The sequence below is a fragment of the Aquarana catesbeiana genome, linkage group LG08 (assembly GCF_042186555.1).
Source record: "Aquarana catesbeiana isolate 2022-GZ linkage group LG08, ASM4218655v1, whole genome shotgun sequence".
Lineage (NCBI taxonomy): Eukaryota > Metazoa > Chordata > Amphibia > Anura > Ranidae > Aquarana > Aquarana catesbeiana.
The window spans coordinates 13,535,519-13,553,541 of record NC_133331.1 but is presented as its reverse complement, the minus strand read 5'-3'; the positions used below and the strand labels follow the sequence as shown (position 1 = coordinate 13,553,541).

General features: G+C 47.2%; 1 protein-coding gene across 4 annotated transcripts in view; it reads left to right on the top strand.

The window, feature by feature from the left end:
* The window catches only part of CRTAC1 (cartilage acidic protein 1), a 951,030-nt gene that overhangs the window by 883,158 nt on the left and 49,849 nt on the right, over positions 1-18,023 (top strand). For all 4 annotated transcript variants that reach the window (XR_012235617.1, XM_073595539.1, XM_073595541.1 and 1 more), the window contains exon 12: positions 17,523-17,668. Coding sequence is in view for 3 of the 4 variants with exons in the window: in XM_073595539.1 (XP_073451640.1) it covers positions 17,523-17,668 (146 nt within the window). In the remaining variant the exon portion in view is untranslated. The remainder of the gene's footprint in view (positions 1-17,522; positions 17,669-18,023) is intronic.

The window sequence follows — 18,023 nt, the reverse complement described above, 5'->3', positions numbered from 1 at the left end:
ATGTTTTAGTGGGGGAGGGCTAAAAACAACCCCCCCCGGGTTGGATGGGAAGGTGATGATCCGTGGCCTTACCTTCCAATGATGAGGTGATGCTGAATCCGAGGTAGGGGTCCTCGAAGCAGCTGTTGCTGCCCCTCCGCCCGCTGCTCCTCGCTCCACCTTGCCAAGGGAAGAGCTGGAGCCATTGCATCTCCTCCTGGCCGAACAGGAAGTGGGTCCTGAGACCTGATTGGCCGGGAGTCCTAAGACTCCCAAAGTGACGTAAGTGAGACATCGTAAATTTCACCAAAGCCCCTCAACAGAGCTCCAAAAATATAGTAAAATAAAAAAATAATATAATAATAATAATATCATAAAAATATATAATTGTAAAAAATTATTAAAAATAAATACAAATAAATAACTGCCCTACTGACACCGTCCACCGCTCTACTGACACCGTCCTCTGCCCTACTGACACTGTCCACTGCCCTACTGACACCGTCCACCGCTCCACTGACACGGTCCTCTGCCCTACTGACACCGTCCACCGCTCCACTGACACCGCCCACCGCTCTACTGGCACCATCCACTGCACTGCCCTTCTGACGCCGTCCACTGCCCTACTGACGCCGTCCACTGCTCTACTGACACCGTCCTCTGCTCTACTGACACCGTCCACTGCCTTACTGACACCGTCCACTGCTCTACTGACACCGTCCACTGCTCTACTAACACTGTCCTCTGCTCTACTGACACCGTCCTCTGCCCTACTGACACCGTCCTCTGCCCTACTGACACCGTCCTCTGCCCTACTGACACCGTCCTCTGCCCTACTGACACCGTCCTCTGCTCTACTGACACAACCTCTACCCTACTGAAACTGTCAGGTAGACTAAGTTTATATTTTTTTTGTGACATTTGTTTTATTACATTTTTCGAAGTTTTCCTTACTGCCTTACTATATAGTTAGGCCTTGGTAGTTTGTTTCTTAAAAAAGAAAAAGTGGTGCCGAACCCCAGTGATCTTTGATCTTATTCATGATGTTCAGGTAGATCTCCACCTCTCCAAGGTTGTCTACTCCTATCCTAGGTAAAGGAAGCTGGAAATATACCAGGTGGAATAAGACATAAAACTGATGCTGAGTTGATGTTGTTACTTCTATACTAATATTATATCATGTGAGCTAACACTTTCCCCCTAACCCGTCATGTGCCGCTCTATAGAGCAAACTCATTAGAAGAGCTGTGCAGACTTGTTCTGCATCTGTCTGATAATTATAAATTATAACAATCACGCTCCGATTCCTTTTCTTGTTACACAACCCAACACATAATGAGCCGGTTATGCTGTACCGGAGGGTGGAGTAATATTATGCCAAAGCTCAAAATAACACAAGTTCAACAAAAGCCTGACACCAAACAAGGGCAGCCACAGAGACAAGGGCAGCCACAGAGACAAGGGCAGCCACAGAGACAAGGGCAGCCACAGAAACAAGGGCAGCCACAGAAACAAGGGCAGCCACAGAGACAAGGGCAGCCACAGAGACAAGGGCAGCCACAGAGACAAGGGCAGCCACAGAGACAAGGGCAGCCACAGAGACAAGGGCAGCCACAGAGACAAGGGCAGCCACAGAGACAAGAGCAGCAACCAAGGAAACGTTCTCATTCCAGCTCTATAGGATTCAATGGGGTGAGAAGTGAAACAAGTCAGGTGTGGTGTGCACAATGCTGTACATTGCATTCATTTACAAAAAAAAAAAAACTTCACACAATGCCAACCGAGAACAAGAACAAAACATTTAGTGACACCCACAGAGGAGTCCCGATCACAGCCAGCCAGCAATTATTCCACAGCTTTGAAACATCAGAACAGAAACCTTATTCAACCTGGATAAAAATATCCGCACAGTAGAAGGTCAAGAACAATAGAAGTATAGAGTGAGCGGGTTTAAAGAAAACGTCCGCGTATTCTGATCTCCGCACCTACAGAGGAGCAAATAAATCTTCTAGAAATATACAGTTGAAGACAAAAGACCAATTGACAGAGAATTGGATAATTATACAAGATTGGAAACCTTTGCAAATATTGTACATAAAATCGTATTGGACTTGGGAGCTAACTGTTTTTTTAACAAAGTGGACCCCCGTCAAGGTTTTATGGCTGTTGGTGTCTTCCTGTCCTGGTGACTCCATTCTCCTTGCGCTTCATGCTGGTGTCACCAGAATATAAATTGAGGCCAAATCTCTTTAGTGAGGGTTCTAGCAGTAAAAATTCACAAAATTGGTAACCCTCCCTCTTTCAATCCATTGAGGTGAGCGGGGACCAGAGAGAGACTGAACTGAATAGCGATTGAGCAGCAAAGAATCAGCACAGCTGGGGGACCAGAGCAGGAGAAACTAGCAATTTCACATGTGTTGCACAGCATGCGAGCGATATAGCAGGAGGTGAGTGGGGACCAGAGAGAGAGAACGATCAACAGAGCTGGGGATTACTACTGAGTGGGGGATCAGTAGAGCTGGGGGTTACTACTGAGTGGGGGATCAATAGAGCTGGGGGTTACTACTGAGTGGGGGATCAGTAGAGCTGGGGGTTACTACTGAGTGGGGGATCAGTAGAGCTGGAGATTACTACTGAGTGGGGGATCAGTAGAGCTGGAGATTACTGCTGAGTGGGGAATCAGCAGAGCTGGAGATTACTACTGAGTGAAGGATCAGCAGAGCTGGGGATTACTACTGAGTGGGGGATCAGCAGAGCTGGAGATTACTACTGAGTGAAGGATCAGCAGAGCTGGGGATTACTACTTAGTGGGAGATCAGCAGAGCTGGGGATTACTACTGAGTGGGGAATCAGCAGAGCTGGGGATTACTACTGAGTGGGGGATCAGTAGAGCTGGGGATTACTACTGAGTGGGGGATCAGCAGAGCTGGGGATTACTGCTGAGTGGGGGATCAGTAGAGCTGGGGATTACTACTGAGTGGGGGATCAGTTGAGCTGGGGATTACTACTGAGTGGGGGATCAGTAGAGCTGGGGATTACTACTGAGTGGGGGATCAGTAGAGCTGGGGATTACTACTGAGTGGGGGATCAGTAGAGTTGGGGATTACTACTGAGTGGGGGATCAACAGAGCTGGGGATTACTACTGAGTGGGGGATCAGCCGAGCCGGGGATTACTATTGAGTGGGAGATCAGCAGAGCTGGAGATTACTACTGAGTTGGAGATCAGCAGAGCTGGGGATTACTATTGAGCAGGGGATCAGCAGAGCTGGAGGTTACTACTGAGTGGGGGATCACAAGAGATGGGGGGTTACTACTGAGCAGGGGATCAGCAGAGCTGGGGGTTACTACTCAAGCACCACCAAAGCATCAAAAAAGTTAAAAAGGTAGGTGCTTCAATAGGAATTAAAGTCAAAGTAAGTGTAAATGAACCCTAGGAGTTAAAGCAGAATTCCAGGCTATACCTAACTAGTCCAAAAACTGCCCCTCCTCCTCTTAATGCCTGTGCTGAATAACCTGTGTAAAAAAGATCTATATACTTACCTATTTTCAGCACACTATGGTCCGGTCACATGTTCTCCCCTTTGTCAGCCAGTGGCAGCTGCAGGGGAGAGAAGGGCGCTATCGACAATGGCTGATAAAGCCTTGGAGCAGTGACGTCACCCATAGGTTCCTAGAGCCCATAATTTGACAGGGCTCCCTCCTGCCTGCGGCCACCACTGGCTGACACATGGGAGAGAGAGCGTTTGACAATGGCTGGGAATTCCTGGGAGTGGTGACATCACCTATAGGCTCCTGTGGCTCATCTGTTGTAGGCGCTCCCTCCTCTTTCCTGCAGCCGCCATTGGCTAATATAGTGTGAGGAGAGAATGCTTGACAATGACTAGGAATTCCTGGGAGCGGTGACATCTCCCATAGGCTCCTAGGGCCCACCTCCTCTCCCCTGCAACCACCAATAACTGACACAGGGGTCACTTTACCAGACTGGAGCAGCCTGAAAATAGGTAAGCATATAGATCATTCTTAGGTGTTAGGAGGGTGGAGTTTTAGGACTAGTTAGGTTTATCCTGGAATTCCACTTTAAATGATCTAAATGTGGCTGGAAAGGGATACAAAGCAAGCTCAAAGTGTTTGGACATCCATCAGTAGACAGTTAGACAAATTGTCTATAAATGGAGACAGTTTAGTACTGTAGCTACTCTTCCTTGAAGTGGGCAACCAGCCAAGATGACTCCCAACATACAAAACAGAATTCTCAATGAGTTAAAGAAGAACCCACGAGTAACAGTTAAAGGCCTGAAGACATCGCTGGAACTGGCAAACATCCATGTTCATGAGTCTACCATAGGTAAGTCTTTGAACAGACAGGGTTTCCATTGCAGAACACCATGGAGAAGGCTGATGCTCTCCAAAAAATACATTGCTGCACGCCTGAAGTTTTACAAACAAACTCCTTGGCAAACCGCAAATGCTACTGGAAAAATGTATTGTGGACTGATGGAACAAAAGTTGAATTGTTCGGGAAGAATACTCAGCACCATGTATGTGGCATAAAAAGGCACAGCTTACCAACATCAAAACCTCACCCCAACCGTGAAGTATGGTGGAGGGAACATAAGGATTTGGATTTGCTTCACTGCCTCAGGACCTGGACCACTTGCCATCATTGAGGGATAATGAATTTCCAAGTTTACCAAAATACTTTACAGGACAATGTCAGGGTGGCTGTCCTCCAGATGAAGCTTAGTAGAAGTTGGGGGGGATGCAGCAGGACAATGACACCAATGACCCCAAGCATCGAAGTAAACCCACCACAGACTGGCTTCAGAAAAAGAAAATTAGGAGTTACCCAGTCAGAGCCCAGAGCTTAACCCCATAGAGATGCCGTGGAATGGCCTCCAGAGAGCCGTTCTCACCAGACATCCTACAAATGTGTCTGAGCTGAAGCAGAGAAGCGGTCAAAAATTCCTCCTGAACGTTGTGCCAGTCTGAGCCAAAGCCACCGAAAGCGCTTGCTTGAAGTCACTGCTGCCAAAGGGGGTTCGACCAGTTATTAACGGCAAGGATTCACTTGCTTTTTCCACCATCGCTGTAAATGTTTAATGGGTGTGTTCAATAAAGACAGGAGAGATTTGAATTGTTTGTATGTTATCAGCTTAAAAGAAAAGTATGGGATTTTATTTTTATTTTTAATCGTGCTTACCAAGGTGGATGCAGTATCTGTCCTCTGCCGGCTCTATGGGTGAAAACTGAGCGATCAAACACTGCCGATCACTTGGTTCTCGGTCCTCCGTGAACAGAGAGCCGGTGACTGTCAGCCACAGGCTCTCTGCTCTGCCCCTCCCCCGCACTCACTGGAGCTCTGGGCTGTGGAGGAGGCCGGAGTGGCTGGCTCAGGTTCTCAGTGGCTCGCTGAGAGGCTGAGCTGGGTGCCGGTCCAGGCATGTGGGTGGATCCCACAGCTTTAGCCCGCTGTCTGCTGAAAACTGGTCAAAGGAGTACAAAACAAACTGCACTCCTGTGATCCACAGGAATAGTACAGCCAAACGAGCTTTCCCCCGTATAGCCCGTATGGCTTTCTTCTTGCCACTCTTCCATAAAGGGCAGATTTGTGGAGAACACGACTAATAGTTGTCCTGTGGACAGATTCTCCCACCTGAGCTGTGGATCTCTGCAGCTCCTCCAGAGTTACCATGGACCTCTTGGCCCTTCTCTGATGAATGCTCTCCTTGCCCGGCCGGTCAGTTTAGGTGGACGGCCATGTCTTGGTAGGTTTGCGGTTGTGCCATACTCTTTCCATTTTCTGATGATGGATTGAATAGAGCTCCATGAGATGTACAAAGCTTGGGATATTTTTTTTATAACCTAACCCTGCTTTAAAATTCTCCACAGCTTTATCCCTGACCTGTCTGGTGTGTTCTTTTGCCTTCATGATGCTGTTTGCTCACTAAGGTTCTCTAACAAACATCTGAGGGCTTCACAGAACAGCTGTATTTATACTGAGATGAAATTACACACAGGTGGACTCTATTTACTAATTAGGTGACTTCTGAAGGAAATTGGTTCCACTAGATTTTAGTTAGGGGTATCAGAGTAATGCTGGCCATACACTATACGAAAAATCGTCCGAAATTCGGTTACTTAGACCGTTCGTTCGTTTTTCGGCCAGTTAATGGGCATAAAATTGATAATCATTTGGACGTTTTTGAGCCGAAAAAACGAAGGACAAGTTTGGAAATTTTCTGCCGAACGAACGATAAATTGAAAGGTTAATGTGTTTCCCGTCCGAACTGTCTGCACTAGGTATACGTAAAAAAACGAACAAAAAAATGTATTTATTTATGTCCACTGAACGATTTATCGGTCATTACGTGATGGCACCATCGTTTGCGCTCACGGCCGAACGTTCATTTTTCGAAAATGGGTTCGGCTGATTTTTCGTATAGTGTATGGCTAGCATGAAGGGGGCTGAATACAAATACACGCCACACTTTTCACATATTTATTTGTAAAAAATAAATAAATACCATTTATCATTTTCCTTCCACTTCACAATTTTGTGCCACTTTGTGTTGGTCTATCACATAAAATCCCAATAAAATAAATTTACGTTTTTGGTTGTAACATGACAAAATGGGGAAAATTTCTAGGGGTATGAATACTTTTTAAGGCACTGGATATATATTGCAGTTTGCAAGTGGCTTACCTGAGTTATGGCTGAAAATATTAACCCAAGCCCCCGATATTTTTTTTTCCCAGCCGACAATTCTCTTTCTCATAAAAGTGATCTGTCCTAAGTCCTAACCCCCCTTAAGAGCACTGTTCTCACCAGGGCATTTTTCTCAGAATAGGTGCAGGAACTCCCCCTTTCTGAGCCACCCCTTTTCTCCACCCCCTACCCACCTCCGATCATCATTCCTTGGTTCCACCCCTGCCCACCTCCCAGTACTGCCCTTTTAGACAATACAATAACTAAGTATCAATTTGTGGTGCTAAGTAATCCGTAAGAAATTTGGTAATTATAACAAGAAAAGCAGTAAAATAGAACCCCTGCAGCCAGTAACAATAGAGCCCCCGTTAGCAACAATAGACCACCCCACCATAAAAAATACCCCCCCAGCAACAATAGACTCCCAGCAGCAACAGCAGATCTCCCCACAGCCAGCATCAATAGATTCTTCGGCAGCCAGCAACAATAGACCCCTCCCTCAACAGTAGATCTCTCCCACCAAAAACTGACCCCTCCGGCTAGAATAGATCCCCTAGCAGTGAGTATCAATAGACCCTGCAGCACACCCCAGCACCACTTGCTGTCAGTGGTGAAGGTGCCGGAACTGCATTCCCCTGCGTGCCTGCTGAAAAAAAGCCCTGGTTCTCACCCCCCTTCACCCCCAGGTCAGGGCACTGTCCTTAACCCCCCCCTTTAGAGCACTGTTCTGACCCCCCCCCCCCATTTACCCCCAATTCAGAGCACTGTCCTCACTCCCTCCTTCAGAGCACTGTCCTAACCCCCTTTAAGAGCACTGTTCTCACCCCTCATTAACTGCCAGTACAGAACACTGTGCTCACCCCCACCTTCAGACCATTGTTCTGCCCCCCCCATTCACCCCTAATTCAAAGCAATTTCCTCACCCCCCCCGTTCAGAGCACTGTTCTCACCCTCCATTCACCCCCAGTTCAGAGCACTGTCCTCACTCCGCCATTCAACCCCCCTCTTCCCTTTCAGTCCTATGGTCCTACCTTACACAGGGCTGGTCTGGATAAAGGACGGAAGCTGCCCAACTCTTTTTGTTTACAAGCTGGCGATTGGTTCCTAGGAACGCCCAGCATGTTAGCCACCAATTACCCTCTTGCAGCTCCTGCACTCTGTCCGGACCTTCCGCCTCTCCCGTCCTCTGCCTTGCTGCTAGGATGATAGTGTGGCAGCTGGGTGAAGTAGACAACGGTGGGATCTACAGGCAAAAGAGAGCGGGAGACCAGGCTCCTAAGTGGTGGGACCACGGCGGCACAGATGGGACTGTCACTCAGGTCCTGATTCAGACCCCGGTCCACCATTTAGTGATACCTGCAGACAGGTGCCTCACTAGGGGGTGGCTTTTGGGGCTATAGCCCCGAATCTTGGGCCAATAGCACCGAGTCTCTGCAGGGGTCCCCAAGGGGAGGAGAGGCTCTCTGGGGATCATTATGTAAGTGGGGGGCTCTCTGGGGACCCTGATGCAAGGGAGAGGCTCTCTGGGGACCCTGATTTTAAGGCAGAGGCTCTCTAGGGACCCAGATTTAAGGGGGAGGCTCTCTGGGGACCCTAATGCAAGGGGGGCTCTCTGGAAAGCCTGATGTAAGTGGGGGGGCCCTCTGGGTACCCTGATGAAAGGGGAAGGCTCTCTGGGGACTCTAATGTAAGGAGGAGGCTCTCTGGGGACCCTGATGTAAGGGGGGGCTCTCTGGGGACCCTGATGTAAGGAGAAAGCAAAAAAAGAAAATGGGTACTACACCCCATTCACACGCGTGCGACTTGTCATGCTACTTTCAACAAGTCGTACCCCATGTCTTCCAGTGATAACCATTCATATACAATATGTTCGACCTAAACCTGCAGCAACTTCAAAGTAGTTCATGCACTACTTTTGTCCGACATTTTTATGCAACTTTAGGGCCATAGACTTCAATGTTATCCCTCAAAAGTTGTATGAAAGTCCTACCTGAATGTTGTACAGGCAACAGTGGGTCCGACTTTGCAGAGGGACAACAAGTCACATCCAAGTCACACCTTTCCATAGTTGCGTCATATATGTGGGACATATATGTAGGACCAAGTCGCAGCAACTTCAGAGTAGTTTATGCACTACTTTGGTCGTACTTTCATGCAACTTGAAGGCCAAAGACTTCAATGTTAATCTTTAAAAGTTGCATGAAAGTCATACCTCAATGTTTTACATGCAACAGTGGGTCCAACTTTGCAACAAGTCACATCCAAATCGCACCCATCCATACTTGCACTCCAAAGTCGTGTGACTTTGTACAAGTGTGAATAGAGCCTTATGTTAGACAGGTCCTAGAACCAGGAACATTCTAGAGGAATCACCTTGAAGTTTGACACATTGAGTCAGTAGGCTGGGCTTTGCGTGAATTGGTGCAGGGTAGTGCTTGGCTTTGCCGTGCAGTAGAGACGCCTTTTGCTATGTCACTGGTTCTCACGCTTTGTGCAGATTAGCTTCCCTGCTGTTCCATGACCCCACATAAAACTTGTACGTCAGTTTGACCTGTTCAGATGTGAGGTTCTGAGACAGGTTTCCTTGAAAGCTTTTCCCTCTTCATTCCTGAGCTGATTATCTCCATAAGCTGAATGTGTGGTAAGCCAAGAATTAACCCTACTGCTTACGGATGTAGGCGTTCATCAGCTTTACTGTGCATAGCTCCCCTTGCGCCTTACATTAGGGTTGCCACCTCATCCCTTTAAACCCGAACACATAGGAATTACACAGGTTCTGAGGCTAAATTACTGCAGATAAGGCACCAAGTGAGTTTATTTACAACCTTAATCAGCCACAGAACCCGTGTAACTAATATGTGTTTGTTTTTAAAGGGATGAGGTGGCAAACCTACCTTAGATCTGTTCAGTGTTGGAACCGGGTCATCAATTTTATAAGTAATGCCGCGTACACACGAGCGGACTTTACGGCAGACTTTGCCCGGCGGACAGGATTTGGTCGGACAATTCGATCGTGTGTGGGCTCCAGCGGACTTTGTTTTCTCAAAAGTTGGACGGACTTAGATTTGAAACATGTTTTAAATTAATCCGTCGAAATCGAGAACGGTCGAAAAGTCCGCTCATCTGTATGCTAGTTCGATGGACAAAAAGCCACGCTAGGGCAGCTATTGGCTACTGGCTATGAACTTCCTTGTTTTAGTCCGGTCGTACGTCATCACGTACGAATTTGACGAACTTTGGTGGATTGTGTGTAGGCAAGTCCGTTCATTCAGAAAGTCCGTCATAAAGTCCGTTGAAAAGTCCGCCGAGCAAAGTCTGCTGTAAAGTCCGCTCGTGTGTACGCGGCATAAGAAGTTTCTCTAACTCTACCTGGTGTGTCATTGGACTTCAAGTGGTTGAAGTCTTTTAGAGCAAACGGTCGGCTCTCTTGTAATGGCGATTGGAGTGGCTAACTAGCTGTTCAATTGCTATTACAAGCAGAAGGGCAGTGGACTTTGTCACTAGGCTGGGGGACGGTGTCAGTAGGACAGCGGATGGTGTCAGTAGAGCAGTGGACTTTTTTAGTAGGGTAGAACACGGTGTCAGTAGAGCAGTGGACAGTGTCAGTAGGACAGAGGACTTTTTTAGTAGGGCAGAAGACAGTGTCAGTAGAGCAGTGGACAGTGTCAGTAGAGCAGTGGACGGTGTAAGTAGAGCAGTGGACGGTGTAAGTAGAGCAGTGGACGGTGTAAGTAGAGCAGTGGACGGTGTCAGTAGGGCAGTGGACGGTGTAAGTAGAGCAGTGGACGGTGTCAGTAGAGCAGTGGACGGTGTCAGTAGGGCAGTGGACGGTGTCAGTAGGGCAGAAGACTGTGTCAGTAGGGCAGAAGACTGTGTCAGTAGAGCAGTGGATGGTGTCAATAGAGCAGTGGACGGTGTCAGTAGGGCAGTGGACGGTGTCAGTAGGGCAGTGGACGGTGTCAGTAGGGCAGTGGACGGTGTCAGTAGAGCAGTGGACGGTGTCAGTAGGGCAGTGGATGGTGTCAGTAGAGCAGTGGACAGTGTCAGTAGGGCAGAAGACTGTGTCAGTAGGGCAGAAGACAGTGTCAGTAGAGCAGTGGATGGTGTCAGTAGAGCAGTGGACGGTGTCAGTAGGGCAGTGGACGGTGTCAGTAGGGCAGTGGACGGTGTCAGTAGGGCAGTGGACGGTGTCAGTAGGGCAGTGGACGGTGTCAGTAGAGCAGTGGACGGTGTCAGTAGGGCAGAAGACTGTGTCAGTAGGGCAGAAGACTGTGTCAGTAGAGCAGTGGATGGTGTCAGTAGAGCAGTGGACGGTGTCAGTAGAGCAGTGGACGGTGTCAGTAGAGCAGTGGACGGTGTCAGTAGAGCAGTGGACGGTGTCAGTAGAGCAGTGGAAGGTGTCAGTAGGGCAGTGGACGGTGTCAGTAGGGCAGTGGACGGTGTCAGTAGAGCAGTATACGGTGTCAGTAGGGCAGTGGACGGTGTCAGTAGGGCAGTGGAAGGTGTCAGTAGGGCAGTGGACGGTGTCAGTAGGGCAGTGGACGGTGTCAGTAGGGCAGTGGACGGTGTCAGTAGAGCAGTGGATGGTGTCAGTAGAGCAGAGGACGGTGTCAGTAGGGCAGAAGACGGTGTCAGTAGAGCAGTGAAGGGTGTCAGTCGCTTTCTATTTGTGTTATTTTACTTTTTTAATATTTTTTATTATGCTTCAGTGATGACTGGACACAGTGACCGATTGACACTCTGTGTTCATTCAGAAAAGGAAGGGGCAAGTAAATGACACATTTACCGGCCCCTTCCCCACTCTCCATCCTGAAACATCCCCCTCAGCCGTTGGCGGTAGAAGTGAGGAGTGGAGCCCGGCAATGCTGCTGGGTTGGGGGCCAAGGGAGCACACTGGGAGCCGGTATTCTGCCGAGAAAGTTCCCCTCGGTGGCTAAGGATCCCCCTCTACTGCGCAGGCGCAGCGCTTGAGCAGTAGATGCCGGCGGAAATAGCCGAAGCCGAATAGAATAGAAATCAGCTGTACACGGTGCCTGTAAGAGGGCCCTTCGCGGGCTCGCTTCGCTCGCCACACTTCGGGCACGGCCTCGCTTCGCTCGGCTCTTTTTTATTCTCCCTCTGGGTCCACTTGGATGGTGGGGCTTCAACCTGGACCCAGGGCGCAGGCACCGTGTACAGCTGATTGAAGTATTTCATCTTCGGCTATTTTCTGCGGCTCCTAGTCGTTCGTACCGCACAAGCGCTGCGCCTGCAGTACAGGGGGGTCCTTATCCGCCGGGGGAAATTTCTCGGCAAGACACCGGGCAACGTAAGGAAGAGGAACCTGGAGAGGAGGGGCAGAAGGGTGGCATTTTATGCAACCGATGGGCTGTATTTTCCTCCTTGCAGCAGCTGAATAATGACAGGAGGGAAAAGAGGAGAAGCAGGCATTGCCGGCATTCAGCTGCTGCAGGGAGGAAAATACAGCCCATCGGTTCCAATAAATGCCACCCCCTCCGCACCTCCTCTCCAGGTTCTGGGCTTGATAAACAAGGGTCATGACATCTACCCGTCACCCGCTGGCAATCTACCTATATCACGATTGACGGGTTGCCAACCCCCACTTTAGAGTCCCACCCCGGTCATTACACGGCTCTTTGGACCTTGCCTGGTCACCCCCCTTTCCTCTAGATAAGCCACGCAGGGAATGTCTGACAGCTACCCTCTTTTTTCCACGAATTTGCCCATGTTTAGAGCAAGCCTGCTCATCCCTCTGCTCTCTGTAGTTTATGGCAGAGGTCTCCCAACTTTCTAAACAAAGGACCAAGTTTACTGTCCTTCAAACTTTAGGGGGGCCGGAGTGTGGCCAGCGGAAGTAGAAAATGACTTTACATTAGTGGGAATAATCACAACTTCATCTTTGGTACTAAGGGGGGGGGGGGGGGGGGGAGGGGGAATAGTGCCCTATTGGTGTCAGTGGGAGAAATATTGCCCCATTGTTGGTTTCATTGGGAGGAATAGTGTTCCATTGTTGGTGTCAGTGAGAATACAGTAACAATGCCCTATTGTTAGAGGGAGTGGAAGGAATAGTGCCCTATTGTTGGTGTCAGTGGGAGGAATAGTGCCCCCTCATTGGTGTCAGTGGGAGGAATAGTGGCTTACCGTTGATAACAGTTGGAAGAAAGGTGCCCCATCATTGGTGTCATTGGGAGGAATAGTGCCCCATTATTGAAATCAGTTGGAGGAATAGTGCCCTACCATTGGTGTCAGCAGAAGGAATAGTGTCCTATCATTGATATCAGTTGGAAGAAAGGTGCCCCATCCTTGGTGTCATTGGGAGGAATAGTGCCCCATCATTGATATCAGTTGCAGGAATAGTGCCCCTATCATTGGTGTCATTGGGAGGAATAATGCCCCATCGTTGATGTCAGTTGGACGAATAGTGCCCCATAATTGGTGTCAGTAGGAGGAATGGTGCCACATCGCTGATGTCAGTGGGAGGAATAGTGCCCCATCATTGATGTCAGTTGGGGGAATAGTGCTTCATTGCTGGAGACAGTGGAAGGAATAGTGCCCCATCATTGGTATCAGTGGGAGGAATAGTGCCCCATCATTGGTATCAGTTGGAGGAATAGTGCCCCATCATTGGTGTCAGTAGGAGGAATAGTGCCCCATCATTGGTATCAGTTGGAGGAATAGTATAAAATATAATGGGGAAATTGGGACTTTATATGAGGTACAATTAAGTGCCTCCATCCCAGTATTCGGTACAATTGAAAAGGGAATTGGGACTTTAAAATGAAGCACTTGGGTAGTGGAGGTAGAATAAACCAATTTGAAATGCAATATAAAATGTTTATTGATTGTACAGAATGACAGACAATAAAAAAGGAGTATTCATTTCATATGCAGTAGACCATTCATTGTATAAATGTATAGGAAATGTACAAATAGCATAGACATAATAAAATTATATACACATAGCAGCACATGATCTCATATAAATAAGAAAAGTAGTAAAGCATAATATTATTAGCAACAATATGTCTGATAGCGACACATGCACCCACATAGTAAATATGCATTTATTGAGTAAGAAAAAGTGTATTAATTTTACGATGTATTAGAGGGAACAGATGGTGCAGATGACTGTGGTTCCATATAAAATAGCTGAAGCATCAAAAAACAAAGCTCGACGCGTTTCGTGGGTATTCCCCACTCATCAGGAGCTGATGCAAATGAGTTTCCTATGGGATGTATATATAAAAAAGTATAATGAACCACATAGTCCATATACAAAGGTAAAGATAATAATAAATAAACATAAAATATGTATAGTTGTTTTTGCCAGACACACTCACCAACTCAGGCAGCAAGTGCAAATGTGCAGAGATGGGCGCATGGTAGGCCACGGATATAGACCCTCCACGGGAGCCGAGGCGGCATACATATAGATGCGACATCGGACAGGATAAAGGAATAGAATGAGGCAAAGTATGTTCACGAAAGAGAGTGTATTGTCATGGGAACAAGCAGATCTGGGAACAAATGGTAGTATTATGTTAGATATATAGGGTATGTGGTAACTGTTTTATTCATTAAATATTAAATAATGAGCCCAGTGAGTTCCGAAGTTAGTGATAGTAAGGGTAGATAGGTGTGTAGGAGAATCTATGCCTTCAAAATAGGCGATATAGGAGTGAACATAAAGGTAAACCAAATAAGTGGGATTGTGATAATAACCAGTGCATGGAAAATTCCAGGTGTAAGGTAGTGAGCGGGTATAAGAAAGACAAGTTCACCAAGAGAGTAAATGCATAGACCAAGGAAAAAGAAACGATATGTGAGGAGAAAGAAACAAAAGGGGGAGAAGGAAACCTACCCGTATGAGGCATGAAGAGGCACTAGCAGCCAAACGCCATGGTGAGGCTGGTGTGCAGAGACCCCAAAGAGAGACTGGTCGTGTGAACAGCCAGCTCTAAGTGGGGAGTATAAGTATGCCGCCAACCCCACGTGGGTGGAGTAGAGGAGTATGTATTATATACATACATCTTGTAGCCATGGACATGTTAATATATTATTTAGTCTATCAATTTATCTATTATTTTTTCTACTTTTTGACTGACAGCATCTTGGTCACTGACTTCATGCCCCATTTGGCTTTTTCTCCAATATATGCCCCAGACACACCCTCCACCCGGCAAACAATCATGCTCTGTGTGCGTTGATTGGGCGCTTGGGCGGCTATGGGTTTTTCTCTCTGCGGGAGCCACGATGCGCCAGTGGGTCCTCCCCTTCTCCCCATCTATCACGTGATCGGGGGATCGGGCGGACGCCCCTCTGCGCATCGGCGCCACGTACCCGACGCCATACGCGTGACATCACTTCCCGGCGTCACTGCGCTGACGTTCAGTGTTTTCCATTCTCGGTGTCTCCAGGGAGGAGCCTCTCGCGCTGACAGCTGAGTGTTAACTCAGTTCAGATGCGGCGGGTACTCCTCTACTCCACCCACGTGGGGTTGGCGGCATACTTATACTCCCCACTTAGAGCTGGCTGTTCACACGACCAGTCTCTCTTTGGGGTCTCTGCACACCAGCCTCACCATGGCGTTCGGCTGCTAGTGCCTCTTGATGCCTCATACGGGTAGGTTTCCTTCTCCCCCTTTTGTTTCTTTCTCCTCACATATTGTTTCTTTTTCCTTGGTCTATGCATTTACTCTCTTGGTGAACTTGTCTTTCTTATACCCGCTCACTACCTTACACCTGGAATTTTCCATGCACTGGTTATTATCACAATCCCACTTATTTGGTTTACCTTTATGTTCACCCCTTTATCGCCTATTTTGAAGGCATAGATTCTCCTACACACCTATCTACCCTTACTATCACTAACTTCGGAACTCACTGGGCTCATTATTTAATATTTAATGAATAAAACAGTTACCACATACCCTATATATCTAACATAATACTACCATTTGTTCCCAGATCTGCTTGTTCCCATGACAATACACTCTCTTTCGTGAACATACTTTGCCTCATTCTATTCCTTTATCCTGTCCGATGTCGCATCTATATGTATGCCGCCTCGGCTCCCGTGGAGGGTCTATATCCGTGGCCTACCGTGCGCCCATCTCTGCACATTTGCACTTGCTGCCTGAGTTGGTGAGTGTGTCCAGCAAAAACAACTATACATATTTTATGTTTATTTATTATTATCTTTACCTTTGTATATGGACTATGTGGTTCATTATACTTTTTTATATATACATCCCATAGGAAACTCATTTGCATCAGCTCCTGATGAGTGGGGAATACCCACGAAACGCGTCGAGCTTTGTTTTTTGATGCTTCAGCTATTTTATATGGAACCACAGTCATCTGCACCATCTGTTCCCTCTAATACATCGTAAAATTAATACACTTTTTCTTACTCAATAAATGCATATTTACTATGTGGGTGCATGTGTCGCTATCAGACATATTGTTGCTAATAATATTATGCTTTACTACTTTTCTTATTTATATGAGATCATGTGCTGCTATGTGTATATAATTTTATTATGTCTATGCTATTTGTACATTTCCTATACATTTATACAATGAATGGTCTACTGCATATGAAATGAATACTCCTTTTTTATTGGCTGTCATTCTGTACAATCAATAAACATTTTATATTGCATTTCAGATTGGTTTATTCTACCTCCACTACCCAAGTGCTTCATTTTAAAGTCCCAATTCCCTTTTCAGTTGTAGGAGGAATAGTGCTCCATTATTGGTGTCAGTGGGAGGAATAGTGCCCCATCGTTGGTGTCAATTGGAGGAATAGAGCTCCATTGTAAGTTTAAGTGGGATAAATAGTGCCCCACCCTTGGTCTCAGCGGTAAGGATAGTGTCCCATTGTTGGTGTCTGTAAGAATAACAATGCCCCGTTGTTGGTGTCAGTGGAAGGAATAGTGCCCTAAGGGATGTATAAAGGCAATGAAAGGGCTGCTTCCAGCCCTTGGGCCACATTTTGTAGACCACTGGTCGATGGGAACCTTTAGTGCATGGATGCTCAACCTGTGGCCCTCCAGCTGTTGCAGAACTACAAGTCCCATGAGGCATTGCAAGGCTGACAGTTACAACCATTACCCCCAAAGGCAAAGGCATGATGGGACTTGTAGTTCCGCCAAAGCCGGAGGGCCGCCTATTCTTTAGAGTCCATGTACAAGTCATAACCTTGTTTGAAGAACCTCACACATTAGAGGTATTTCCTTGGAGATCCCATAGAGATAAAGATGTGGAGTGAATACACCGGCGGCACGTGATTCCCATGTTATCAGGGATGTGTTCTTCCTGACATTACTAGCCGAGGATGATTATATGTTTTGTGTGTAAAATATTATTCCCATCTTTATGTGCATTATGAAGATTATCATTACCAGCAGAGATAAATACAAGCTATGAATTCCTTGCATGGCTGAATATTTTGATTGTAATTATGTGAAGTTCCCTCTCTCCTTATTGGCTCAGAACGGAGACTACCAGAGCGATAAAACTGTAGGAAACCCGAGAACTCAATTTATGTTCCCATTGCAGACCCATAAAAACTCACAGAATAACACAATATTAGAACCTATTGGAAAATAATTGTGCACAGATTCTCTCCCATTCGGCGTGGAAATAAACACCCCCCCCCCCCCCCAACATGATGGTTTTTAAGAAGCCATAAACGGGGAATGGCCTGTTTTATAACGTTAGTAAAGCTCCAGGCAATAACCGCGCGACTCTCGGAGTCAGGTTCTGTCCGGCGGCGGTAATCGGCCCGCACATCCAGCAACATCTTGATCTCATTTCCTTTTTTTTCTTCTAGGAAAAGATGAAGCCAGCAGCTTGGAGGTGACCTGGCCTGACGGCAAGATTCTCACTCGGGGCATCGCTGAAGGGGAAATCAATACCGTAATAGAGATTGCCTACCCTGCGGAAGAAGACAGCGCCACCAAGCCAACGCTTATCGAGGTGGTAAATCCCCCCCCCCAATGTATTCTGGGATGGGAAAAATTACCATGTGATTGCTGCATAACGATGTCTACCGAGGAATCTGTACTCATTGCCAGATGTGACTATGATCAGCGTTTGTCACTTTAAGATATACACTATACCAGTGTTTCTCAACTCCAGTCCTCAAGGCGCCCCAACAGGTCATTTTTTCAGGATTTCCCTCAGATGAAACAACTGTGGTAATTACTAAGGCAGTGAAACTGATCAAATCACCTGTGCAAAATAATGGAAAGCCTGCAAACATGACCTGTTGGGGCGCCTTGAGGACTGGAGTTGAGAATTTCTGCACTATACTACCAAAAGTATTGGGACG